Source organism: Lissotriton vulgaris, chromosome 5 (genome assembly GCF_964263255.1).
Source record: "Lissotriton vulgaris chromosome 5, aLisVul1.2, whole genome shotgun sequence".
Classification (NCBI taxonomy): domain Eukaryota; kingdom Metazoa; phylum Chordata; class Amphibia; order Caudata; family Salamandridae; genus Lissotriton; species Lissotriton vulgaris.
This window is the reverse complement of record NC_141693.1, coordinates 1700907703-1700935700: the sequence shown is the minus strand read 5'-3', so window position 1 is coordinate 1700935700 and position 27998 is coordinate 1700907703. Positions and strand designations below refer to the sequence as shown.

The following is a 27998-nucleotide window of genomic DNA, read 5'->3' as shown; positions in this document are numbered from 1 at the left end:
GCCGTAGCCTTTGCTAGCCTGCGTGAGAAAACCTTGCCTGCTGGTATGACTCGTGCTGCAAAGTTCAACTTGCCCAAAAGGCTCTGCACAACCTCCAATGTTGCCTTGTCCCTGCCGATAAGTGACCTAATGTCCTGCCTCAATTCGCTAACCTTGTCAGCTGGGAGCCTAGATTCCCCTTTGATGGTATCCAGTTCGATGCCCAGGAAAGTGAGTATTTGTGCCGGCCCCTCTGTCTTGCCCGGAGCCAGGGGCACACCCAAATGGCCTGCCAGTACTTCAAAGGCCCGCAAACCTTCTGCGCACTCCTGAGTACCCTCCCTGCCAAAGAATAGGAAATCATCCAGATAGTGTGTAACTTGGGAAATGCCATGCTTGCTGGTGAAGACCCACTGGAGGAAAGAACTGAACGCCTCGAAATAGGCATATGAGACAGCGCAACCCATTGGCATGCAGTGGTCAAAAAAGAATTCGCCATCCCACTTGAAGCCTAACAAGTGTTGACTAGCTGGATGGACGGGCAGAAGGCGGAACGCCGATTCTATGTCAGCCTTGGCCAGCCACGCCCCCTTGCCCATTCTCCTAATCATATCAATGGCCATATCCAGTGAACAATAAGACACGGAACAAGCCCCCTCCTCCAGCCAATGGTTGACAGAGTTGCCCTCCAGGTAAGATAGGTGGTGAATCAGGCGGTATGCCCCGGGCTGCTATTTTGGCACAACTCCCAGTGGTGACACTAAAGAATTCTCCAGGGGGGGGGGGGAGCAGGAAATGGGCCCGCCACCCTCCCCAGATCAACTTCCTTCTTAATCTTCGCTAACAATCTGAAGTAGGTCCCTGGCTGATTTAAGGTTCAAAGCGTCCCTGCAACCCAGTGGCCCTATGTAAGGTATCCTGAAGCCATCCACAAAACCCTCAGCCAACAACGCTTGCTCCTTCAAAAGCGGGTACAATCTGACTAAAGGAAGAACATTCTGCAACACGATGGGGGAGGGGCCCTTGCCACCCAATGCCCTACTGGCGTGCTCCGTCTGGTCTCTGTGCCCGGGGGGGGGGGGTGGGGGGGAGAGGGGGGGGGGTGTTCTGGCCATTGGTACAAGTGATGGGCACCACATTTGCTACAGTTGTGGGCAAACTTACAAGCTCTGCCCCAGGTGCATGTTCCCCATTGAACAGTCTGCACGTTCCAGAGTTGAAACGTCTCGGTCCGGACCCCTGGCCCCTCCCCCGACCCCACGAAAGGGCTGCTGGAAGGGACGCCCCGGGAACTGTTCCCATTTCTTGGTGTCTAACTCACCCTGCGCCTTGTACGTGTGTCTCTCTGACCGCTACCTGTCCTGCACATGTGTTTGATCCAGAGCTGGATATCTTTATGGTCCCACCCTAAGTCAGGGCAGCTGGCCATCGTTTTCCTAAAATCCTGATCATACCAGAAGCAACCCATCCCCCAGACTCCCTTGCTTCCTGTTGGATGGTGTTGGCGTATTCCATCAATGCCTCACTGAGATGGGTCCTTCTGCACGATCACTGCCGCTAAGATGTTAAAAGCCTCAGTCCAATTCTCGATTGTGTTCTCTGGCCAACGCTGGTACCTAACTTTTTTCTCATCATCTTTCCCCCCCATCCTCCTAGTGTCTGCACCCGCGGTGTCATGCATCAGTGTCAAAATATCAATGTACTCCCTCCTCCAGATCCCTTCCCCCTTCCTATCCAACACCGGCCGGTTGTACCGTTTCCACCTGAGCTGAGGCGCCCCCCCCCCCCGGGCCAGGTCGTGCTAATCCTGCTGAACCACCCGTGCCGCTGGCTGTGCTTGTTGCAGCACCCCCTACCGCACTAGCCGGGGCGGGCGCCGACCCCATGGCAGGCGCCAGGACGACATTCTGAGAGGTGGCCAGGGTGACAGGCGGCGCAGCTGGTGCCGGTACTGCGACTGCAGGAACCTGCAAGCTAGCTACTGCAGGCCCAGGACCGTGTGACCCCGCAGTAGTTCCTTGTTGAGCCCACACTTGCACCACTGGATCAGAGCTTGTAGGAGCGGGAGGGGGTGCCATACCTTTCTGCACTGCCGCCACATCATCTAAACGTCTTTGGAAGAGTGCCATTAATCCCAACATTTCGTCCATGGCCTTACCCACCATTTGGGCCAAGTCTGTTAGGCCCGCGGCCGTCTCATGCACCACGGTAGGTGTCAGTCAATTCGGCGGGCCTCGCCGCAGGGGGCGGCGGAGTCGACCGGTGTTCCTTTCGCGATGGCTCGGCCAGGAATTCCTTGCGTGTGTGCTTTCGCTTCCGAGTGGACCTTCGCGTCGCTTCACCTGAGGGACCCGCCGGGTCCTCTGGGGTGGGGGCACTAGTTCGCCCAGCGTCCTCCTGCCTACGCGCCTCGATGAAGCCCTGGGCCCATGCTGGCCCCTTTGCCTGTGCCACTGCCAAAAATTCTGCCCACAGCCCTTCTTGCGGTAGCGCGGCGCCACGAGTGTCCATCACGGTGGCTTCTACCCTTGCGGGTTCCTACAGGTGAGAAAACACGTGAGGTTGCGCTACTCCTTGCTGAGCCTACTGCTAACCCTAATTTGCTGCATACTCCATTACTTACAACCAACACCCTTCTGCGGAACCCACATCCATGTAATTACCTGCTGATATACTTGTTAATTGTACCGCGGCTGCCAGTCCTTCCAAAGTGTCCCCGGGCGCGACCTGAAAGAACACCGAATTCTTTTTTGTGTTCACTGCATTTGTGCTTTATCTGTTTCTGCAGCTTCTCCATGTGAACAGCATTCGTTTTATGCTGGTTTTGCTGTTGTGAATGATAGTTCGTGTATTTAACTGAATACAAAACACTACATAATGTGGCGCAGATATGCTACAGCCTGCATACCGTACTTTATGCCTCTTGACAAGATCTCCCTTTCTCGCAGGAACATTAACAGTGTCATTGTTCATAAACCTTTAAAATGTGTTGTTAACACTCATGCGTTTCGTGCGAGTGTTCCCGTCGTTTTAATATGCTTGTAATTGCGAGCCACGTGATCTGTAACATAGGAAATAGGTGCACGTTTTTTTAATAAGTTACACCCCATGGCGCTATGAAAAAGGAACTGGACTCAGAAATCAGGGAAGCGGCTCTGGAGCCCTCGCAACCGGCAATAGAAGCCCCTTGTGCCCGCACCATCGTGCACGGCAGGCCCGCGGCCACACCACACCCCAGAAAGCAGGACACAGTGAAGTCGCCCTCAGGTGAGGCGGGGACCGGAAATGCGCCGGCACCCGTGGCCTCTGACGCGGCCACTCTGAAATTGGCACCAACCAGTCCCTTCGGAACAGTCAGCCTTTGTAAGGCTAATTGTACAATTTCACGAAGTCAGCCTTTGCAAAGGTAAATTTATCTTTTATTATTGCCAACGGCCATTGCCTGCGCGTTGTGTAGAGGGTGTGTGGCGAAGATGGGCACAGGGCAAAGACGGCTGTACCAGCGTGTTAAGCAGGCAGCTCGAGACGCACAGTACACGTGTGCGCTTGTTCAAGCCCTATCAGCTGTAGAAAGGTACACGTATGCAAGCCCGACCAGCTATTAAAACGGACGTTGCGTCAGTTCGGCGGCCATCTTTTGGGATCATTCCTATTCAGGATTATTAGCAGCACGCCAATCACTACCAGCACGTCAGGAAGAGAATCTTATAACTGTCACCAATTCCTTCCCACTATTTCAGCGACTGGCACACTTCGTCCTTGGTAAAACCCTGTTCAAAGTCCGTGGGGAGTACTTATATCATTGGACAGACAGCGCACGTTACAACCTACACAGGAGACGGACCGATCTGCTCGAGCCGCGCGCTAACATTGATTGGCACGGATAGTAAGCCTTAGTTCTTTGCAGCTATCGCACCGGTTCCTAAAAAGTCCCTGATAAAATAAATGCCGGGTAGAGGACCGCTGTGCCTTACCAGGAAAGAGAGGGTTTCATTTCAGAAAAGCAGGACACAGACAGCAGATACCCGACTTTCTCCGAGAAAGAAGTCATCGCATTTTACACGGAAAGCCACCGTGATAGATAGATATCTGGTTGCTGAAGAACCGAGCCCCGGGCCTGGTATCCGAAGGGCCTAAAACAAAGGACTGGTGATGGCGGCCGAAATTTGGCGCCAACCCGGTTACCTTGGTGATCGAACGTCGGTAAATTAGGTGCGACCTGTTAGATTGACAAAATCGCGGCGAGATTGCCCAAGGGGGAGTAATTCAACATTTCGTGGCGCCTTCAGTGATGGGAATAAGGTCCTATCCTATACTGGAGGGTGCGCCGCGCTACGGGGCGCTGGAAAGGCCCAGTTCGGGATCCCTCTTGCCGCCAATTTGTCCCTCCCCGCACCAGCGGGACAATAGAACCCGCCTCCCTTGCCGACCGCGGGTAAGTCTCTCCCATCTCCTACGCGACCCGGGCGACCCACTGGGCCCTTCACCCCACTCTCCCGAGCCCGTGCACCACCAATAGCCCACACTGAACCCTGCCGTTTCCCGCGCAGGCCTGAAGGGACTAACCCGATCCCTCACGCAATGGTTTTTAAAGGTTCGCCGCGGCACTGCGAGCTCGCTCCCCCCACACACCCTGCGATTGTCCGCCCTGCACATAGCCCCGCCACCACTAACCCCTCCCGTGGCCGATACCACTGGGCCCCGTACAACCTGGTCATGCCCAGGGACAAGGCCGGGGGGAGGCAAGTTGGAAGCACATACCTCGCGTAGGAACGACGATCAGACGCGAGACGACACTGGAACAGAGCAGAGCCGCGGGAGAATCCAGGAAGGAGAGAGAGCGGCCGAGCTATGGCTGCAGTGTTACAAGTACTGGGGGGGCGCCCCTCCTCCCCAGGTGAGCCCTCCCCTTTGGCCCGTGAGAGGTGGACGCAGGGAGGGGCGCCGATAGGTAGGCTCGCTAGCCGGGTGGGACTAAAGCGCTGCCCCGCCCAAGCTCCCCTGCGGGTCACGCAGTCAGCGGCATTCTTCCTGGTTTGATTTTTTGACCAATTGTAACAAGGAAGAAAAGCGTAGACAAATGTTTCAAAGAAGTGTTCTGATTGATCTCTAGGACATGTACTTCTTGTAACATTGTTATTTATTCCGTACCCTTTTTAAAATTTCTATAAAGTATTAAATACAAATTTTTCATATACACCCGCTCCACTTGTTCCTTTCCATTTTGATCACGTACTGTGACGAATCTATACTGAATGAGTAATTGTTGTTGCACTGTTGCACTATGGACCTAAATTGTGAAAGGTCACTAAACATTATTTTAAGCTTTTAGCTTTAAACTAGTACAAACAAAATCCCTTGAAGGTACGTTTACCCTTCCATATCCTTTCCCCGAACCCTCAAGGGTTGCTCGTATTTCTGCTATCATATCAAGGATAGTAAGGATGTCAGTGGTTATACTGAAAATTAAACCCGGCTATGTCCCTTCTAATGGAAAAACCTAAACTACAGAAATGAATAAGAAATACCTTGTAGCTGACTATAGTGAAACAGTTTTCTCCCTTTTATAGATGTATACCTTTGCAGCAATGAAGGACATACTAGGCTGCCATGTGCCTTCAGGAATTACACCCGTCTTATTAGTCTTGCAGTCCTCATTCCTGGAACTCTATCAAAATTAAACAAATTACCTATGTGGAACTGGATGGGGGCGGAGAAAATAACATTGGCCTCTCAGTGGAAGAAGAGTCATCCACAGATAGTCTCAAGTGCAACTGTTCTACGGAGCATCATGGTCATAGAGAGGCTTTCCCGAGTTCTGGTGGTCTGTCAAGTCCAATGCTGTCCTACTTACCAGATGGTTTTCAAAACCTTTCCGGTCCACACAGCTTCCGAGCACGGAACCAGTTTTGCCTTTCGATTGTCAACATGAATGTAATTTTCAGAGACACTTAAGGTCTTTCCTTTACATTCCTTCCCCAGATGCATTAGAGCAGTGGCCTAGTTCTCAACACTATAGTGCCTTCGAAGGCTGGTGACCTTGAGGAATGCTTGGTTTTATAGAAGGATACTGTGGTTTGCGGGGGGGGGGGGATTTGTTTCAAGGTAGAGATGGGAGAGAGGCTTGGAGCTTGATAACTGGTGGTGATCAGGACTCATTTGTTGAAACCATACTGTCTATGGGAAGCCTAGGTATAGGAATAGTCGTCACCCTACATTGCTGCGTTTGAAAACGCAATAAAAAGGAAACAAAGCACCAGACAATTTCAGGATGTCAGGTCATAGAACAGCTGTAAAGGGTTTTCTTAGAAAGCCCAGGTTTTCAGATGCAATGGTGGCTTCCGTCTGGGAGTTACAAAAACAAAGCGGTGTAAGTGTGCTCCTTTAAATGTGCCCTAAGCAAGACCAGCTACAGAGGAACTCGTTATATCCTGCCTATGTACTAATGTTTCCCCTATGTTACCTAGCTCCTAACTCATTGTGAGTGGAATGTTCGTGCGATGGAGTTGAATGGAATGTTTGGGTGCCTGTGTGGTGAGAGTTGAAGATGGGCTGAGCTGCAGGCAGGCTGCTCTTGGTGGGGCTGCTTTACAAGGATACCAACCTGTAACTAAGATCTAAAAGAAACTACAAAGATAATCCTCAGCTGCGTCTGGTACATCACAACAGAACTGGCAGATAATAAATGAGGAAAGGAAGCAAAATACTTTTGAGTAAAGGAATGAACTGTGAGGCTGGCCTATCGGTAACTGGGCACCGCAGTCCAAGTTCTTAGACTTTAAAAACAGCAAAACCTCTATTCTGCATGCACCACTCTAGGTTTCACGTCAATGCTGCAGAGAGGAGTAGGAGCGGTGCAACTGATATCTGATGCGTTTATAAAGCTGGCTCCATGAGACTATTGCAATAGGCTTCTGTTCACAGGGTATCCCTTTCTCACTTACACTACATCTCTGGGGGAACTGGAGTTAGGTGGGGATGAAGAGACTGGGAGCTAATCAGGCAGACTACAAACACCTGGTGGAACATGCAGGTTGGATGTAGGTTCACAGTTGGGAGGTGGGGGGGCAACTGCATTTAATGATCCAACATTACCGGCAACCCTTTCAAATAAACACCAAACTCGTGCTTAGAAAAGAGATATGTAATGGTCTATTTAGGCACAAAGTAACTATTATTTATTGACAAGCTAAATTTAAATATTTTAAGTGCAGAACAATCCAACCCCCATTTGTTTCCCGTTCCACTTCAAGAGGTGCTCAGAAAGGCAGTGTATCACACAATTGAGCAGAACAGAAAAACCCCCAGCAATCCAACACCCTCCACAGATCTAGAGTGCATTTCCAATCAGGTTCCGCAGGCCTGGATGAGAAGGCAAATGTTCTTGCATCCCACCCTCAAGGTCTCAAAGTGTCAAAGAATTCAATCTGCTGCCGGTGCCAGATGAGAAAGGTCCTTCCTTCACCCAGGATTGATTAATAACCATACTTCACATCCGGCCAGCACGAAGGTAAGAAGTTCCCACAAACAAATCTCTCTTCAAGTGCTAACACATCCAAGATCCGTATCTAGACGCCAACATCTGGTCACATCGCTATTCACTCATCCGCCCACCTTGGTGAATCAAGCTGCCTTTCTCCTACAACACGACTTCTGCAGCCTCTACCTGTGGCGAACTGCGTGCAGGGCAGAGACGGTCAGTTTGGCACAGATCTCAGCCTCCCCCATGTCGTTCAAAGCCTTGCAAGAGTATTGTCCAGAGTCTTCTTGGGCGACATCAGAAATGATCAGGGAGCAGCTGCCAGTCTCATCATACTCTATGCGGTATCGGACACACTCTTGGATGGGGATGCCATTCCGGAACCAGATGACTTCGGGGTCAGGATAACCTGTACACGTACCAACAATTGTGGATGATAAAAGGGCAAAGTTAAAGAAGCAGCACAAGGGAGGGAGGGAACAGGACAGTTAATTCAACAGTTGTTCAGCTCCAAAACATGTAATTTCACATATAATACAGACTTTCAAGCTTTTCTGTTGAAATTGGGGTGAGAAACAGAATTCTTCTAGAATAGAATTCGAGGTGTTATTTAACCGGACTGTTAAGTGATCTTAACAAGGTATAATTAATACCACTTCCTAGTTGGGCTTGAAGCCTCCTCATGGAAATTACCCCTCTCTTTCCCTTGTACCTTGTAAGTAAAAGACGTTCACCGCAGCCTTTGCAGTGCAAATACCACCAGTCTGGATTCAAGCCTGGGAAGCAATTGTTTGTAAACTGTAAGGAAAATGTTATTTACCCTGTAAGCATCTGTTCCTAAAGTGTAATGCTGTAGATCCACATGCTCTCCGTACTGCTGCACTAATGTTGGGCTCAGATGCTCGTACGTTAGTTTTTCTTCGAAAAAGTCTTTCGTGTTACGAGATGTAGTGACTCAGTTCTTAGTTAGCAATACACATCGACTCTATCTTAGATGTTTTCTGTGCAGGTGGAGAGTAGTATGGAGTGTGAGGGAACACTATGACGTACATGTGTATTGCATGACGAGGCTAATAACTTAGGACAGGATGTCCATGCATTCCTGGGAGAGGCCCATGTAACCAAATTTTAAGACCTCAGGAGCCAGATCACAAGATTGAGTTGCTTGCAATCTGGGTGCCTGTCTGACCTTGGTTCCTGGTGAGAAGGTCCAGCCTGATGGGAAGTATCCCATGGGGGCTGACCAACTTCTCTAGTAATGCTGAATATTGGGGCTGCCTGGCCCTGGTGGGGGCTACCAGGATAAGAGTTTGGGAAGTTTTTCACATCTTCAGCTCCTCCAGTGAAAGGAGCGGGAAAGGCAGAAAAGCGTTAGGCAAATATCCCTGACCTGTTGATCCATCCATAGTGCATTGCCCATGGACTGATGGTGTGGATTCTTTGAAGCGATGTTTGGGAATTTTGCGTTTTTGGGGATGACAAACTGGTCTACTTTGAGAGTACCCCCAATGTTGGTGTACGACCTGCAGGGGCAGTTCCCACATGTGGATAGGTTGCTGCGTCCTGTTTATTGGGTCGGCTAGGTAATTTATCACCCCAGAAGGAACTCTGCCATCAAGTAAATGTGATGAATGTAGTGATGAAGAGCCAAATGCCAGATTAAGCCAGCAGAGAAAGGGAGAGCGAGTGAGTAACCCCCCCCCCCCCGCTTCAGAAGGTAAAATATATTGCAGTCATGTTGTCTGTCCTGATCAGGACAATATTGCCTTGAATAAGCAGTAGGGAAGCTCTGAGGGGGAAGGCTGACTGACAGAAGCTAATTATTATTGATGTGGTGACTTGGCTGTTGTGGAGTCCACAGACCCTGCACTGCAAGAGGTCGAGGTGAGCTTCCCACCTCGCTTGGGAGACATCCATGGTAATGTTAACTTGTGGAATGTCGGTTAGGAAAAGCCTGCACCGCATCAGTTTGTTGCTGTTCCATCACTGCAGAGAGCGATGTACGCTGGAAACATGTGTAGCAGGGCTTGCACAAGACCATCATGCCCAACAGGTGCATTAAAGTTCTTACTATGAGGAGATGTTATGGCTGAAAATTAGGTGCAAGCTGGCCAACAGCTGCAACCCTTTAAGGGCTTGGACATCCTTTGACAGTGATGGAATTTAGCCCTGCTCCCAAAAAGGGTTGAAGGTGGGACTTGGCTACGTTTATGGTAAACCGAAGACTATGGTGCAGTGAGCTAGTCACATGTGTGCAGTAGGCTCTGCAGCCTGTTTGCCCTCTTGATCAGCCAATTATCGAGATAAGGAGAAGTGGCATCCATGTTGTCCCCTAAGTGGGCGGCTACTAGTCACTAGGTGAAGACCCTTGGGGCAGTGGTGATACCAAAGGGCAGTACATTGAACTGATAATGCTGACCACTTATCATGAAAAGCAGGCAGCATCAGTGGGCCAGATGGGTGGGAGTGTGGAAGTAGGCATCCTTGAGGTCTAATGCCACCATGTTGTTGCCTTGCTAGAGTAGAACTATCACATCTTGCAGAGTCGCCATATGGAAATGTTCAGAGAACATTATATGTGGTGGGGCTTGAGGTCCAGAATGGGTCTGAGACTGCCATCTTTTTGGGGATAAGGAAATAACGTGAGTAAACCCCTGTACCCTGTTGGTGGGCAGGCACTAGCTTGACGGTGCCCTTCTGAAGGAGCGCTTTGACCTCTTCTTTTAGCAGGCATTGTGTTTTCTGCTGTGAAGGTGCCCGCAGGAGGAGGGGGGAATGTTGGGTGGTGGTGAGATTAATTCTAGGCAATAGCAGTGTTGAACTATGCCCACACCCATGTGTGATTTCCAACCAGCCAAGAAGGAAATCCTGCCTTCTCCATAACATGAGTGGGGTGAACCCTGTGCTAGGGCAGGTGAGTGGTGGGGGTGGAGAAATGGGAAGGGGAGGAGAAGGGGTAGATGTAGGTGTAGGTGGACGAGGGGGCTGGTGTCGCTAAAGTAAAGTCTCTGTTGGCTTTGGAGGCAGTTTGGTAGAGATCTTGCCTGCCTGAGGATAGATGACCAGGTGAGCACCCAGCACTTGGAGGATGGGTTGCTCTGACCCCATGGAGCTTCCTATTGAGTGTGTTTTCAGTGCGGAGTGAATTCTCTGAGCAGACTGCTTGACGTTGATAATGGTTTTAATGCCGAAGCAGGCTTCGGTGCGGGTGTCTAAGGCCCGCTGAGCTTCTACGGTTTACGTAGAATCTTTGGGTTTGAAGGACACAACGGTTCAGCGTATGAACAGGGGCGTAACAAACGCCCCCGCAGCCCCCGCATTGCGGGGGGGCCTCACTCTCTACAGTTAATGAAGGGGGCCCCCAGGGGGCCCGGCCCCCTCAGCTCTTCTGAGGGCTGTGAGAGAGGCCTGCTGAAGCAAGCCTCTCTCCCTCTGTGTCTGAAGCAGGTGCAGCCTGCTCCGTTCCCCTCACCCCCTCCCTCTGACTAAAGAGAAACAAAGTATCAACATTGTTTCTCTTCAGTCAGAGCCGGAGGCAGGCCCGGGACAAGGACGACGGGGCCCCAGAGACAGCAGTCCACTGCTCCTCTGAGGCAGCACAGAGCCGGCCCCCCACTCGATAAGCAAAGCCCACCCCACAAGAGAAAAGACAGGGACACAGAGGGGGTGGCGGCCCCACCCCACAAGAGAAGAGAAGAGACAAGGACAAGGATTGGGAGGGGACCCGGCCCACCCCACAAGAGAAGAGAAGAGACAGGGACAAGATGGGGTGGGTGCCCCATCCCACAAGAGAAGAGACAGGGACAGGCCCCCACCGAGAAGAGACAGGGACAAGGATTGGGTGGGGGCCCCATCCCACAAGAGAAGAGACAGGGACAAGGATGGGGTGGGGGCCCCATCCCACAAGAGAAGAGACAGGGACAGGCCCCCACCGAGAAGAGACAGGGACAAGGATTGGGTGGGGGCCCAACCCCACAAGAGAAGAGAAGAGACAGGGACAAGGATGGGGTGGGTGCCCCATCCCACAAGAGAAGAGACAGGGACAGGCCCCACCCGAGAAGAGACAGGGACAAGGATTGGGTGGGGGCCCCACCCCACAAGAGAAGAGAAAAGACAGGGACAAGGATGGGGTGGGGGCCCCATCCACAAGAGAAGAGACAGGGACAGGCCCCACCCGAGAAGAGACAGGGACAAAGATAGGCTGGGGGCCCCAGAGACAGCACTCTTCACTTCCCCTCCGAGGCAGCTCAGAGCCCGGCCCTAACGCTCTCCTCTCCATAAGCAAAGCCCACCCCACAAGAGAAGAGAAGAGACAGGGACAAGGATGGGGTGGGGGCCTCAGAGAGCAAGAGCAGGAGACAGCACAGAGCAGTGCTCGGGACCCTGACAAGGATGGGAGTGGGGGCCCCCAAAGAGAGCATTCTCCAGGGCAAAGCTCACATGAGAAGGGACGAGGCAGCAAAATGGTGCCCTCAGGTAAGCCCTCTTGTTAGAACACACCATGGGCATGCGCAGGAGGAGAGGAGGGGGGCCGAGAAGGGTGCAAGGCAGAGGGGGAAAAGGGTGCAAGGCAGAGGGGGAGAAGGATGCAAGGTAGAGAAGGGTGCAAGGCGGAGGGGAGAAGGGTGTAAGGCAGAGGGGAGAAGGGTGCAAGGCAGAGGGGAGAAGGGTGCAAGGCAGAGGGGAGAAGGGTGCAAGGTGGAGGGGAGAAGGGTGCAAGGTAGAGAAGGGTGCAAGGCGGAGGGGGAGAAGGGTGCAGGGTAGAGGGGAGAAGGGTGCAAGGCGGAGGGGAGAAGGGTGCAAGGCGGAGGGGAGAAGGGTGCAAGGCGGAGGGGAGAAGGGTGCAAGGCGGAGGGGAGAAGGGTGCAAGGCGGAGGGGAGAAGGGTGCAAGGCGGAGGGGAGAAGGGTGCAAGGAAGAGAGGAGAAGGGTGCAAGGTAGAGAAGGGTGCAAGGCGGAGGGGGAGAAGGGTGCAGGGTAGAGGGGAGAAGGGTGCAAGGCAGAGGGGAGAAGGGTGCAAGGCAGAGGGGAGAAGGGTGCAAGGAAGAGAGGAGAAGGGTGCAAGGTAGAGAAGGGTGCAAGGCGGAGGGGGAGAAGGGTGCAAGGCGGAGGGGGAGAAGGGTGCAAGGCGGAGGGGGAGAAGGGTGCAAGGTGGAGGGGGAGAAGGGTGCAAGGTGGAGGGGGAGAAGGGTGCAAGGCAGAGGGGAGAAGGGTGCAAGGCAGAGGGGAGAAGGGTGCAAGGCAGAGGGGAGAAGGGTGCAAGGTAGAGAAGGGTGCAAGGCGGAGGGGGAGAAGAGTGCATGGCAGAGGGGAGAAGGGTGCAAGGCAGAGGGGAGAAGGGTGCAAGGAAGAGAGGAGAAGGGCGCAAGGTAGAGAAGGGTGCAAGGCGGAGGGGGAGACGGGTGCAAGGCAGAGGGGAGACGGGTGCAAGGCAGAGGGGAGACGGGTGCAAGGAAGAGGGGAGAAGGGTGCAAGGAAGAGGGGAGAAGGGTGCAAGGCAAAGGGGAGAAGGGTGCAAGGCAAAGGGGAGAAGGGTGCAAGGCAAAGGGGAGAAGGGTGCAAGGCAAAGGGGAGAAGGGTGCAAGGCGGAGGGGAGAAGGGTGCAAGGCAGAGGGGAGAAGGGTGCAAGGCAGAGGGGAGAAGGGTGCAAGGCAGAGGGGAGAAGGGTGCAAGGCAGAGGGGAGAAGGGTGCAAGGCAGAGGGGAGAAGGGTGCAAGGCAGAGGGGAGAAGGGTGCAAGGCAGAGGGGAGAAGGGTGCAAGGCAGAGGGGAGAAGGGTGCAAGGCAGAGGGGAGAAGGGTGCAAGGCAGAGAGGAGAAGGGTGCAAGGCAGAGAGGAGAAGGGTGCAAGGAAGAGAAGGGTGCAAGGTAGAGGGGGAGAAGGGTGCATGGCAGAGGGGAGAAGGGTGCAAGGAAGAGAGGAGAAGGGTGCAAGGAAGAGAGGAGAAGGGTGCAAGGCGGAGGGGAAGAAGGGTGCAAGGCAGAGGGGAGAAGGGTGCAAGGCAGAGGGGAGAAGGGTGCAATGCAAAGGGGAGAAGGGTGCAAGGCAAAGGGGAGAAGGGTGCAAGGCAAAGGGGAGAAGGGTGCAAGACAGAGGGGAGAAGGGTGCAAGGCAGAGAGGAGAAGGGTGCAAGGCGGAGGGGGAGAAGGGTGCAAGGCAGAGAGGAGAAGGGTGCAAGGTAGAGAAGGGTGCAAGGCGGAGGGGGAGAAGGGTGCAAGGTGGAGGGGGAGAAGGGTGCAAGGCAGAGGGGAGAAGGGTGCAAGGCAGAGGGAGAATGGTGCAAGGTAGAAAAGGCTTCAAGGTGGAGGTGGACTAGGGTACAAGGGGAGGGGGAGAAGGATACAAGGGGAGGGGGAGAAGGATACAAGGGGAGGGGGGAAAGGTGCAAGAGGGAGGGCAAGAAGGGTGCAAGGCAGAGGAGAGAAGGGTGCAAGGGGGATGGTGATGAAGTTAAAAATGTGCCCCCACTGGAAACATTTCTGCGGACACCCATGGAACGCACACTACTTTGTGAGGGAGAGTGGGAGAGAGTGGAGAGAGAGAGAGAGAGAGTGGAGAGAAACAGTGCAGAGAAACAGTGGAGAGAGAGAGTGGCTAGAGAGAGAGAGAGAGAGACAGTGGAGAGAGAGTAGACAGTGGAGAGAGAGTGGAGATAGACAGTGGAGAGAAAGAGAGTGGAGAGAGTGGAGAGAGCATGGAGAGACTGGAGAGAGTGGAGAAAGAGAGTGGAGAGAGAGAGAGAGTGGAGAGAAAGATAGAGTGGAGAGAAAGATAGAGTGGAGAGAAAGATAGAGTGGAGAGAAAGATAGAGTGGAGAGAGAGACAGTGGAGAGAGAGACAGTGGAGAGAGCGAGTGGAGGGAGCGAGTGGAGAGAGCGAGTGGAGCGAGTGGAGAGAGCGAGTGGAGAGAGTGGAGAGAGCGAGTGGAGAGAGCGAGTGGAGAGAGCGAGTGGAGAGAGCGAGTGGAGAGAGCGAGTGGAGAGAGCGAGTGGAGAGAGCGAGTGGAGAGAGCGAGTGGAGAGAGCGAGTGGAGAGAGCGAGTGGAGAGAGCGAGTGGAGAGAGCGAGTGGAGAGAGCGTGGAGAGAGCGAGAGAGTGGAGAGAGAGTGGAGAGAGAGAGAGTGGAGAGAGAGAGTGGAGAGAGAGAGTGGAGAGAGTGGAGAGTGGAGAGTGGAGAGAGAGAGAGAGTGGAGAGAGAGAGTGGAGAGAGAGAGAGAGAGAGAGAGAGAGAGTGGAGAGTAGAGAGAGACAGTGGAGAGAGAGAGAGACAGTGGAGAGAGAGAGAGACAGTGGAGGGAGAGACAGTGGAGGGAGAGACAGTGGAGGGAGAGACAGTGGAGGGAGAGACAGTGGAGGGAGAGACAGTGGAGGGAGAGACAGTGGAGGGAGAGACAGTGGAGGGAGAGACAGTGGAGGGAGACAGCAGAGAGAGAGTGGGTGGAGAGAGAGTGAGTGGAGAGAGAGTGAGTGGAGAGAGTGAGTGGAGAGAGTGAGTGGAGAGAAAGTAGAGAGAGAGAAGGGGGAGAGGGTGGAGAGAGAGGGAGTAGAGGGAGACAGTGGAAGGAGACAGTGGAGGGAGACAGTGGAGGGAGACAGTGGAGGGAGACAGTGGAGAGAGAGATAGTGAGAGTGGAGAGAGAAAGTGGAGAGAGAGACAGAAGAGAGACCGTGGAGAGAGAGACAGTAGAGATAGAGTGGACAGAGTTGAGAGAGAGAATGGAGAGAGAGTAGAGACTGACTGACTGAGAAACTGACAGAGAGAGAGTGACTGACTGACAGAGAGAGAGAGAGACTGATTGAGAGTGAGACTGACTGACTGACAGAGACTGACTAAGGTAGAGAGAAACTGACTGAGAAAGAGAGACTGAGAGAGAGAGGCAGAGACTGACTGACAGAGAGATAGGCTGATTGACTGTGAGAGAGACTGACTGACAGAGAGACTGACAGAGAGAGAATGACTTGGAGAGAGACTGACTGAGAGACTGACTGAGAGAGAGACTGACTGAGTGAGAGAGTCTGACTGACAGAGACTGACTGACAGAGCGAGAGAGAGACTGACTGACTGGGGTAAAGAGAGAATGACTGACTGAGAGAGACTGACTGACTGGGAGAGAGAGAGAGACTGGCTGACAGAGAGAGACTGGCTGACAGAGAGAGACTGGCTGACAGAGAGAGACTGACTGACTGGGAGAGAGAGAGACTGGCTGACAGAGAGAGATTGACTGACAGAGAGGGAGACTGGCTGACAAAGACTGACAGAGAGAGAAAGAGACTGAGAGACTGACAGAGAAAGAGAGACTGACTAACAGAGAGAGAGAGAGACTGACATAGAGAGAGAAACTGGCTGATTGAGAGAGACTGACAGAGAGAGAGACTGACAGAGAGAGAGACTGACTGACAGAGAGAGAGAGAGACTGACTAAGAGAGACTGACTGAGAGAGACTGACTGAGAGAGACTGACTGAGAGAGACTGACTGAGAGAGACTGACTCCGAGAGACTGACAGAGAGACTGACAGAGAGACTGACAGAGAGACTGACAGAGAGACTGACAGAGAGACTGACAGAGAGACTGACAGAGAGAGACTGACAGAGAGAGACTGACTGACAGACAGATAGAGAGCGAGAGACTGACTGACTGACTGAGAGAGACTGACTGAGAGAGACTGAATGACAGAGAGTGATAGACTGACTGACAGAGAAAGAGACTGACTGACAGAGAGGGACTGACTGACAGACTGACAGAGAGAGACAGAGAGAGAGAGAGAGAGAGAGACTGACTGACTGAGAGTGACTGACTAAGAGGGACTGAATGACAGAGAGAGGTAGACTGACTGACTGAAAGAGAGATACTGACTGACAGAGAGAGAGAGACTGTGATGGAATTGGGGTCAAAGTGTGTATGAAGCTATGCAATGCCTCTTAAGATTGCTATTGTCTAATAAAAATAAAAATGTATTATCAAAATGTGCTCCTTGTAGTTATATCTGCTTTTGAAATACTGCATTGTCGCTTTGTCCAATGTTTTAAAACAGAAACGGGAAGGAGCAGTGAATGCACTTTTGTCAAAACTAAACGATGAGTGGGCCCAATGTTGTATATCATGACAGGAGTCTGCATCAGGAAACCCACCTAAAATTGGGCAAACTTCCCCGGCCTACTGATGGCAGGGACCCTGTAATGAATGGACCACCACCTATGACAGCCTGCTGGCAGACTAAGCCCAACCTTTAACTCCACCATCCAGTGTTACTATTAACGGCTGCATTGGTGACAGTGGCGTAACAATCGCCCGCATCCCCTGCAGTATGGCGGGTCGCTGGCCTGAGAGCTCTAGACAGGCATGGAGGATGGGAGGGGGGCCCCCTCCATCTAGTTTGCAGGGGGGCCCCCTCATGTTTCGTTACGCCACTGCGTATGAAGGGAGCATTGTCAACTCTGCAGGATTGGGTGAATGTTGATCATAGCCCGGGGGCAGTGGTGGTCTGTGTGGCTCAACGCCTGACCCCACCTAGGGCACCTGGGTCCTGCTCTTCTTCCTTGTTGGAGTCAGAGGAAAAGGCCACTTCTGGGCTGGGAGACTAATTCATAAGCTCTGCCTCTGAGGTGCTGGCTTCTTTTACCTTGAAAAAGTGTTCCCCGAAGACATTGGAGTGTCGTCCAACTCCTGCCTCTGCACTCTGATGGGCCCCCTCAGCTCATGTAAGTACAAAAGGGTCTTCTTAGAATGGAAGGTGAGGCAGGTCTGACATGTGGTGTCGTCGTGGTCAGTGGAGAGGCAGAGACTGCAGACCTGGTGGTGGTTGGTCCACAGAAATCTGGAGCTGCACTGAGGCCAGTACTGGAAGGGTGTCCTTTCCATCACTGATGATGCATTCTTGGCTATGAATTCCTCGAGGCAAGGGGCACAAAACCCCTACATAGGTTTGAAGCCCAACGATGAGGCGTTGAAAATGGTTGGTGTCTGCTGAATGTCGCACTGAAGAAAACAGTCAAAGTGAATTTCTAACTGTGTTCCTGGGTTCAAAAAGCAACCAAATGAGCCCAAAGGAAAGCGCTACAAGTGCCATACACGGAGCCCCATCAGTACCCATCCAACCCGATGGCGTGAATAAACAACTTAACATGGGGCCGATGGCCATGCACATTGCCAGCTTAGGAAGGATTGACTACAGCTCATCATTCGAAACAAGTCTTCAAAGGAAAACAACTTGTAAACATCCAAGCCCAACACTAAATAGCAGGAGTATGCAGAGCATGTGTATCTATAGCAACACAATGCTACAAACATGCGTTTAAAAACACCTGCAATTGACGTGGCACAGACATCAAAGGGCAATGCAGTAGACTTTACCAGTAGAAGGACTTCAAGGAAAAACATTTAGCGTAAATTGCAGGTGGAGTTTAGGGTATCTTCTCCCATAAATTAATAAAAGTCACATAAGGTCGTAAGTCTATGTGCCAGTGTGAAGGGACAAACTGCAATAAGGGGACCCAACACAGCATGCCACACAGACCAATGACAAGAACCGCAATATTAAAAAATTAAAAATTAATATAAAGTGCAGTCTTATTAGCACAGGCAAGTGTGCAGCACACACACGCAGAAGAGATCAGCACTTCACCCTTCACTCCAGGTTTGGTGCTTTAATTCCTGCTCCCTTAAGATGGCCAACTTGATCTTTAAGGTAACAAACTTCCCCCAGCCCCAGGGGAGCCTCCATAGTCCCCCTCAAGGACTGGAGTGAGCATGCCCCTATGAAGACACTGGCAGCACAACACCTGCACAGGGATACCCAGGCTAGCATTCAAAGATGGACGTATATGTCTGGAGGAGTGCATGAAGTTGTGGTTTGAGATGTCCCTGAACACGGCAGTTACAGACATTCTTTTGAATCAGCAGCATGGATGTGTCAGAGGTTCTCTCATTTGCATGGCACCACACCCAATCCAAATGAAGATAAGTTATCTTAGGATGCACACTGTCTAGAAGCTGGGACACAATTGGTATTACAGATAGGTCTTCAAGGTACCAAAGGAAGCAACCCTCCAGCCCACCTGTAGAGGGGTTGCAAAGCTAGCAGCCTGGCCCGAACGGGTGCTAATTACGCATGTGGTGCCTGCTCTTTCTGGTTACCACCAGGTCACTGACCTTTCAGACTTTTAGTCGAATCTCCCAATTTCAGTCATGGTTGATCTTGCTCTGCTTGATCTTCCGAGGAGATGACTTACCTTCAATGTGGCACTGCAGGCAGGCACTGCTGCCCTCCACCTCGGCCTGGTCCTTCAGCGGTTTCGAGAAGCTGGGCGGCCGCTGGATCTGCTGGTGAAGGAAGCTGAAGACCTCACTGTCTTGGGGACTCAATCCGAAATCTACTGGGCAGAAGAAGAAGCGGTGAATGTGGAGGAGATTGAAGCAAAGCAAAGGGAGAGAGAACAAGGAGGGAGGAAGGCAGGATGGACATGGGAACAGCGACGTAGGAAGAGGGTGCGGGCAGACCAGAGGGGGGTGACAAAATGGCAAAATGTGTTTTTAAAATGAAAATAGATGGGGGGAGGGGGGGCTCGCAACACTTCCTGAAAAAATATTTAACACAAGTTTAATAACTTCGTCTGACAATTAACCTCAACAATATAACAATACGTATTGAAACTTTTAAGTTCAGTCAACAAACGCAACGAAACGCGGCTGAACTCGACGCTGTGTAGTGGAAAGCATATGGATAAGGAAGGGAAGTGGGTGTTTCTTCACGCCGAAGACCCGAAAATAACACTTGCAACTATAAGTATCTTATTTTTCCTTCTTTTAATAATTTCAATTCGGTGGGGGGAGGTGGGGGCGGGGGCGGCGGGGAACAAGAATTTTTCCGCACCGGGTACCACCCGACCTTGCTTCCCCACTGCACGGGAAAGGCTGCATATGATGCTACAGCGTGCATCTATCCAAATAACTGCAATCTGCACAGAAACTGAAGGTTAAGGAGGACAGCTGGGCCCATGCAGTCTCCCACTTGGTCTTCACTGAGGACCGTACTACGACTCCAGGTCTTTCTTTGAGACAAACAGACCGCCCATTTGCTTAGACTGCCACCAATAAGTTTTTTCTTGAGAGGTGTTTCGTCTGCATTAAAAATATGTGGCTCACTGAAAGGCCTTTACAAAATGAAAGAAAAAATAATTGAATAAACTGGGGTTACTTCTTGAAAACTTGCTAACGTACGCATTCTGAAAACATGAGTTGGAAATTCAACTCAGAGGGCAAACCCTTTAGGTTGCGTTACAATGAGACCTTCGTGAAATTTCAATTACAGTGGCATCATTTTCGGCATCCTGTGTTACACTTTTTATGCAGATCATTTTTGTAAAATTACACCATTACTCTACTTGGCTTAATGCTGCTGGGGTAAAAATGTTACTGTGGGAGCACCACATCAACGCTAAATGGACAGAATGCAATTGGCTGTTTATTCAGCAACTGCGATTTTTGTACCTTTTCTTTTTTAGAATAAAGTGTGTCCTCGCGTCCAAGATGCAGTACGCATTTCACATTAAAATGTAGCTCAAAACGCCAGATTTGGGTTGCGCATAATTTCTTATTATTTTTAGCTTTGTGCTAATAGCTGGAGGTAAAATATAACCAGGTGTGCAAGTGGCTGAGGCGCACTTTGTTATATTGTTTGAAAAACATTTCTGATTTTAAGTATTAACGAAATACAATAGTGCAAGAAGAATATGATGAAGTAAGCTTCGGGGTAGAAAAAATGGGCCAAGTTGTTTTTTCAGGATTTCTGTTAAATAACACTTATGGAAGGTATTCTCTTATTTTGGTGTAAAGAACCCCAGCCATTTGACATTTTGTTAATTTGTTTGATCAGCAGAATGAGAGAATCGCCATCTTTTTTCTTTATGCCAATTTTACTGAAACATGGCAAGATGTATTTTTGCAGGAGAAATTCTACAGAGGCGTAAGCAACCAGACACATGCGATATATAATTTTTTGATTTCTTAGAATCCACAATTATCAATTTCACCCAATTTAAGTTCTGCACACCCATAGTTAAAACTATGTAAAGAGCGCTAGAGAAAGCAAGGAATAAGCTAAATAAGTCTGCGTTATATTTATAGATTAATGGCCATGGGTAATCAAGTTCTGTTTTCTTCCAATTTAGTTTCCAATGGTGGCCGGCAGGGGTGCAAACCTAAGATAGGATAATTGATTAGAACACTGAAGGAGGCAAGCCTATGTACATCAAAGCCCTAAGCGGGCCACCGGGCGCTGATCTTGTGAGACATCGAGAGAATAATATTTTGATGGTATGCGGTGTGGAGTCTGGAAATGATGTCTGCACCTGAAGCCTTGGCAGATAATACAAAGAAGAGGAGAAGGACTTTGTAGAGAAATAAGTATGGGACTTTGCAAAGTGCAAGCCCTTGAGATGGCGTGGACGTAGCTGCTGAACTGCACTTTGGCTTGGCATTTTTTCTTTTTTTGTGCTGCAAGCCTAGCGGACAGTCAGGTGCAACTAAAATCATGGGGAGAACTGGGAACCAAATGGGCAATCAGAAATCTCAGAATCTCATTGGCAATCAGAAATCACAAAATTAACCTAGAACAAGATGGGCAATCAGAAATTTCAGGGGCAATCAGAAATCACAAAATTAGCCTAGCATCACAGTGGCAATAGGGAACCACATGAGCAATTGAAAATCTCAGAATCTCATGGTTATTAAAAACTAAGAAGCGCGGAAATCAAGGTTGATCAGAAATCTCCGACTTCTGTGACTATTATCCACGAGATGTTATTACTACTTGTGAATACAAAGTGTCCAGTCGTAAATTACGTTGGAAAAGTATGTACTCCCCCCCCCCCCCCCTCCCTCCCTGCAAGTCCATGGCTAACAAAACAGAGACCAGTTCCCTGAATGCTTTGCGCGTGGAGTGGTCTACTCTTACACATGATGCGCACACACAAGGAGTATGAGAGGAATTACCATCTGGATGCGGGGAATCAGGGGAGGTAACTTTATTATCTTGCTTGTTGCTCAACAGAGCCATCCTTTTCAGTGCTAAGACAGCTTTGCCAGTCTTCTATAAAGATACAAAAAAAAAAAAAAAAAAAGAGAGGTTAGTGACTTTTACGACAATCATGGGAAGCAGGAGGTAGGAAAGAGGGCCCAGATGCTGATTAATAAGGAGGCAGTTTCTGTGCCAGACAACTAGATGGCAATAAATGTTTTTTTTATTCAGTTCATAGCATATATCACGAAAAAGAAAGTACACAAATCAGACAATATTCAATGTAATGTGAATTGAAAGAATTAAAAGAAAAGTGGGCAGTGCAAATAAGATGGTTAAACAATAATTGAACAACAGACACAATAGCACAGACATTAATCAAAAAACAAGCACTCCATATGCTGCATCATGGGCTGCCAAATCTTAATCCCTAGTTGTTTTTTCTTCAATGATTTAATACGGTAAAGATTAAATTCTAAGTGGAAAACATAAAATTTTGCACGCCACATTTCATACGATGGGGCCTCAGGTTTCAACCACATAGTAGCAATACATAATCGAGCGACTGACATGGCCATAAAAAAAAAGAAAAAAAAAAGTCTATATGGACAGTAAGAGTGGCAAGTGTCTCTCTCTTTACACAACCCAAATAATAACATCTCTCTGGATATCTTAACCTGAACACTGGTTGCTGGAGACAGGAATTGCTCAATAGAGGAAAAAAAAGGTCCAAACACAATACAATCAAAAAATATATGTACAATGTCCGCCTCCGCAGTTTGGAGCCTGAAGCATTGGCCATCGTAATTAGCACCCCACTTCATCATTTTAACTGGTGTGTGGTATAGATTAAACACAGTTTTATAATGTTGGGTCCCTAAGTTAGCAGTCAATATAACTTTGCTAGCCATGTCAATTGATTCTTGAACAAACATGCCAGAACTACCTCACCTAGTACTCCATTTCAAATCTTGAACCTCTATATCATCACCCTGCATGGCCAACAAGATATACAATGTACTAATCTTGACCAGTTTAGTCAATGCTTCAAGAAGGTCATTAGTTACTATAGAAGTAATACTGCGGTGCTTAAAAATAAAATCCCGTAGCTGTAAATATTTTAAAAAATCATTCTGGGAAATTGCATATTTATCAGTTAGCTCTGCAAATGAAACAATAACCCCAGCATTAAAAACATCCTCTAGAGAGCAGATCCCTTTGTCCCCCCATGTCCTCATCTTAGTGTCCCAGAATATTGAAGGAAATAGTTCTATGGAGTCAAAAAGGATAATAGTTAATTAAATAGTTAATTCGATTAGAGGAAATAATTCTTACATCCATCTCCACCCTTTGAATGCAGCGGATACCATTGTAAATCTTGTTCTTTTATAATAACTTAGTTCCAGAAATCTAAGCAAAACTTGGCGAGACTGGGATCCCAATAACATCAAGTAAATATTCAGGGTTTCAAAAAGCAGAGTCTAAATAATAAAAAGCAAAATTCGGCACACCCCATCCTCCTCTTGACAATGGTAACGTCATTTATTTGGAAGCCCGACGGGCCTTCTTCCAGCCTCAAATAAATCTATCCGCAACAGATTGTAACTGCATTAATTGTGCACGTGTCAACTCCAGCGGTACCGTCCGAAAATAATAAAGCACCCTAGGTAATATACACATCTTCAAAACATTTCGTCACCCTACCATCGATAAGTGGAGACATTCCACCTTTTCCAGCTGTCTCTTAACAGATCCTATTATATCCGCCCAGTTTACAGTTACTATCTCCTGAAGAGACATCCTGATTTTAATCCCCAGATATCTAGCCTCATGCGTCACTCGTTGTTCATCTGGGCAGAGTCCTGCGGTACAAACGACCTGTGTTTTAGAAATATTTAATTTATATCCAGAAGATTTCCCGAACTCTTGAGTCAAATACTCTATTTCACGTAATGCTTGTTCAGGATCAGATGTTACCACCGCTATGTCATCAGCATAAGCTAAGACACGCACTGGATGATTATCCACAGCCATTGATTGTATACCCTGTGTAGTTTCAAGCATTCGCATCAATGGTTCAATGTAAATAGAAAATAATAACATTGAGCATGGGCATCCTTGCCTTGTGCCCCGAGTTATGTAAACAAAGGTTGATTCTTGCCCCATCTCACAAATCTTAGCTCTAGGTCGCTTATACATAAGTCTGTAAAGCAAGCAAGAACTGGGACCCAAATCTCATTTTACACATTACAGACCAAAGAAATGCCCATGCTACAAGGTCAAAAGCTTTTTCCGCGTCTAAAAATATTATACCGATGTTTTTATGATATACAGAGGCATAGTCCAGAACCGCTATAACCCTATTATTTTTATTTTATTTTATTGAATTTATATTGCGCTCAGCTACCCGCAATGGGTTTCCCGGCGCCAGGGACAGACTGAAGAAAGAAAAACAAGCAGGTGCAGAAGAAAAGATCATGAGCAGGGAAATCAGAACAGAAAACTCTTCAGCTTTTTACGAAAAGCCAGAAGATTAGTTTCTGTTTTTAAAGCCAGCGGGAGAGCATTCCACATCTTAGGTCCAAGATATGCAAATGAGCGGCCTCCCATTTTTGCCAGTCGGATTCTTGGAATCAAAAGATTGCCATTGTTAGATGACCTTAAAGAACGACCAGGTAGATAAGGCTGGGCAAGGTTATGAAGGTAAGTAGGGGCAGAACCCTGACGGATCTTGAACAGAAAACACAAAGTTTTAAAAGTCACGATCTGGAATTCTCAGCCAGTGCAGGTCACGCAAAGCTTGTGTTGCGGACGTTCTCCGTGGAACATTGCGCAAGAGACGGGCAGCTGAGTTCTGTACCACTTGGAGTTTAATTGTTGCTTTATCCGCTCCAAGATAAAGCACATTGCCATAGTCGATGCGAGACATCACAAGGGCCTGGACGACAGTTCTTCGAGTGGACTCAGGTAGCATCCATAAGATCTTCTGCAGCCAACGTAAGACTGCAGCGACCTTGGTTACCTGCTGCCTCATTGAAAGTTTATCGTCAATCAGGAAACCAAGGTTACGAGCAACAGGCACAGGGGTAGGCAGAGGTCCCATATCACAGGGCCAGTGTCTAGAGCCCCACAGATCTTTGTGCTTGCCTAGTATGATAACCTCGGTCTTATCTCCGTTGAGCTTCAGCAGGTGGTCTTGCATCCAAGCTGCAACGCGAGATAGGCCAACTTTAAGGGCAGAGACTTCCTGAACCCTGCTGCTAGAAAGAGAAAACACAATCTGCGTGTCGTCTGCATAAGAATATATAGACAGACCGGCGTCCTCTACGATGGAAGCAAGAGGTCTGATGTAAATATTAAACAGCAGTGGGCTTAATATAGACCCTTGAGGGCCACCGTAGGCTGAAGAATGAATCGCAGATTCAGCTTTGTTTGAGAAAACCTGAAAGGTGCGCTCATTGAGAAATGAGGCCACCCAGGCAAGCGCAGATCCATCAATACCAAGGGAGCGGAGGGACTCCAAGAGAGTGGAATGAGACACGGTATCGAAAGCAGCGCTTAAATCAAGAAGAATAAGCGCAAAGGTCTCACCGCTATCGATACCGTGTCGGAGTCGCTCGGTCACCCCAAGGAGTGCGGATTCGGTGGAATAATTAGCGCGAAAGCCTGATTGGGATGGATGGAGATATCCTACGTTTTCAACAAACTCATTGAGCTGGCTGTTAACGTGGCGTTCCAATATTTTGGAGCAGGCTGGCAGCAGGGATATAGGCCTAAAGTTGGCAAGATTTGTGATGTCAGCACCAGATTTTTTGAGCAAAGGAACAACCATAGCATGTTTCCATTCCTGTGCCACCCGAGATTCGGTAAGAGAGATGTTTAATAGCCTCATTAGGAATCTCCGTGGTTCAAGGTCTAGTTGTTTTAGTATCTTCATGGGGACTGGGTCCCGAGGGGAACCTGACCTGATACTATTTAGACAAGACAGGAAGGAAGAGTCATCAAATGGTAGCCAGTTGTGGATAAACACAGTGGGAGTGAAAGAAACATTGCAAGAAGAACTAGATTGAAGGAAATCAGTTGGCGGTGTAAATGGTTAACAGTACTTCGACTGGGGAAGGAACCCATGTTGATGAGATACTAATGATGGAATCGGAGCAGCTATAAAAGTGACTAACATATCATCCTTGATAATAGGAAAAAGCATTCGAAAGATCTCAAGAGGAAGTTTATCCGGCCCAGCTGCTTTCCCAAGCGCCAAGTTATCAAGTACTGTCTGTAATTCTAACAGATATTGGGGCCTCTAGTTCCTCTCCCACAGGGAGCCCCACCTTAGGTAGATCAAATTGTAACAAGTATTGCTCAATCTGGTCGTGACATACAGAATCCTGGGTATATAATTCTTTATAATATAACTGGAATATCTCCATTATACATTCTATAGCCTCAACCAAACAGCCCTGATAGTTCTCCAATGCCTCAATTAGTTAGCTTGCTTGCCGACCGCAAAGTCTTTGGGCTAAACATCTACCAGTTGTTTCACCATACTCTCATCTCTGTTTTTTGGATTTTATACTGAATCGCTATTTCCTGGCTCCAAAACCTGTTAATCTTCGCTTTACAACAAGCCACCTTAGTCTGGGCAGTTAGGCTGTCCCGATGTGTTCTGATCGCTAAGATAAGCTCATGTTCAGCCGCTTTCAAATCTAAAAGTAAATTTTCTATTAGAGCTTTCAGTTTCCGCTGTTGAGCCCAGCCGTAGCTACAGGTTTCACCCCTTATCCCAGCCTTAAAACAATCCCAATCCATTGGTTGGGTAGCAGTGCCACTATTATGCAAAAAAAAAAAATGCTTGGCCCATAATTGAATATGGCATATGTATTCCTCATCAGTTATCAGTTTTTACTAAATGTAAATGTGAGTTGTTCCCGCATGATATTAAAAGGAGGCAGGTCAATAACTACAGGGACATGGTCCGACATAATCCCTGGCATTAACTGCATTTTAGCTCCAATAGTTAGGGATCTATGTAAAAAAAAATATAATCTAATCGACAAATTTAGTATGTGGAGAGGAAAAAAACGTATACCCTGGATCACCCTGATTCAACAAAGGCCACCCATCCACAAGGCCATGTTGAAGCAATATTTGACGCAGTGCTCTAAATACTTTCGGCTTACGGCCTCTATAATCAATAAATTGGGGATCCCAAGTACAAGATTCCCCATGTATATTAAAATCCCCTAGCAATAGCAGAGGTGTCCCCCACATTGCGAGCTCTATGTTTAGTAACTCCAAAGTCTCTGCTTCATCTAGAAGAGATCTAGAAACAGTACATACTGTAGTCTTAATGCCGCCTATAATACATTCTGCTATTGCCCACCGTCCAAAGTGTCCGCCCTCACTTTACCAGTACCGATGATCGTTCGTCGCCCCAGAATTGTCACCCCTCAAATCATTGTAGATTGTTTAGATGCCGCTAGCAGTGTATATCCCAACCCAGTCAATATCTTGTGATTTGCCCAGGGTATATGTGTTTCCTGAAGACAAGTAATATCAGAGTTGATTATCCGCAGTTCTTCGATCATGCGCTTCCGCTTAAGTACATTGTTCAACCCACATACATTGAATGAACATATACGAAGAGTATTATTAACCATTACCACCAACAAGCCGCTGGTCATCAATGTACGAAAAAAGAAAAAGTTATTTCTGTATCATTACAGCACATGCTATGAACTGACATTTTGCCCTTTTCACCCTTAACACAGTGACCCCCCCAACCCATTGACCCAGTGTCCCACTACATCCCTCTCCCACCCCAGAGAAGCCCACCCCAAAAGTGTCCCTCCCCCTTGAATAAGGCAGTAGGGCCCATCGCCCTCGTGATGGATTGTGAGAGACTCTGTGCTCGGCTGATCCCGTAGTCACACATTATATACATTAAGAATCAAATCCAGAAAACACAATATAAGTGCATAGTAGTGAAATAATACATATCCTATTAAAAAAACAACAGCAAATGAATCTATGCACTACATCATTAACCCAAAGAATGAAGATTCTCTTTAGCAGAGCCCTCAGAAGTGAAGAAACAAGTTTTCCCCTTATGGACTGTCTTTAAAGTTGCTAGTTGTAGTAAGAAAACCTGTAAGCCCTTGATTTGAAACTGTGCAATTACCTGGCGTAGCTGCCAGCGCTTCTCAACCGTAGAATGGCAGTAGTCAGGGCATACGAAAAATTGAATACCTTTACCAGATCTCTTTTTCTCTGGTCTAGCAAGGTCATAATACCGGTCTCGCAAAAAAAGTTATTCAGAGAAATCAATATGGCTCGAGGGTGTTTCACAGCTTGGCCACTCCTGGCTGGTCATTGGCGAAATGGAAATCGGTGCGCACGTTGAATTTCTCGAGTCCAGTTCAATTCTTTGACCTCAGGAAGTGCTTCCTCGAACAACTCAGCAACAAATCTACAAATGTCTTGCCGCTCGAGCCCTTCTGGGACCCCAAAAATGCGTAAATTGTTG

At 48.8% G+C, this 27998-nt stretch overlaps 1 protein-coding gene across 13 annotated transcripts in view; it reads right to left on the bottom strand.

Moving 5' to 3' along the window:
• Positions 1-7134: 7134 nt before the first annotated feature.
• Positions 7135-27998, bottom strand: part of LOC147716990 (myosin light chain kinase, smooth muscle-like) — an 828743-nt gene continuing 807879 nt past the window's right edge. For all 13 annotated transcript variants that reach the window (XM_086923858.1, XM_086923849.1, XM_086923852.1 and 10 more), the window contains 3 exons: positions 21448-21544; positions 18687-18827; positions 7135-7868 (listed from right to left, as the gene is read on the bottom strand). In XM_086923858.1, the coding sequence (XP_086779984.1) occupies positions 7642-7868; positions 18687-18827; positions 21448-21544 (465 nt within the window). In that variant the 3' untranslated portion in view covers positions 7135-7641. The remainder of the gene's footprint in view (positions 7869-18686; positions 18828-21447; positions 21545-27998) is intronic.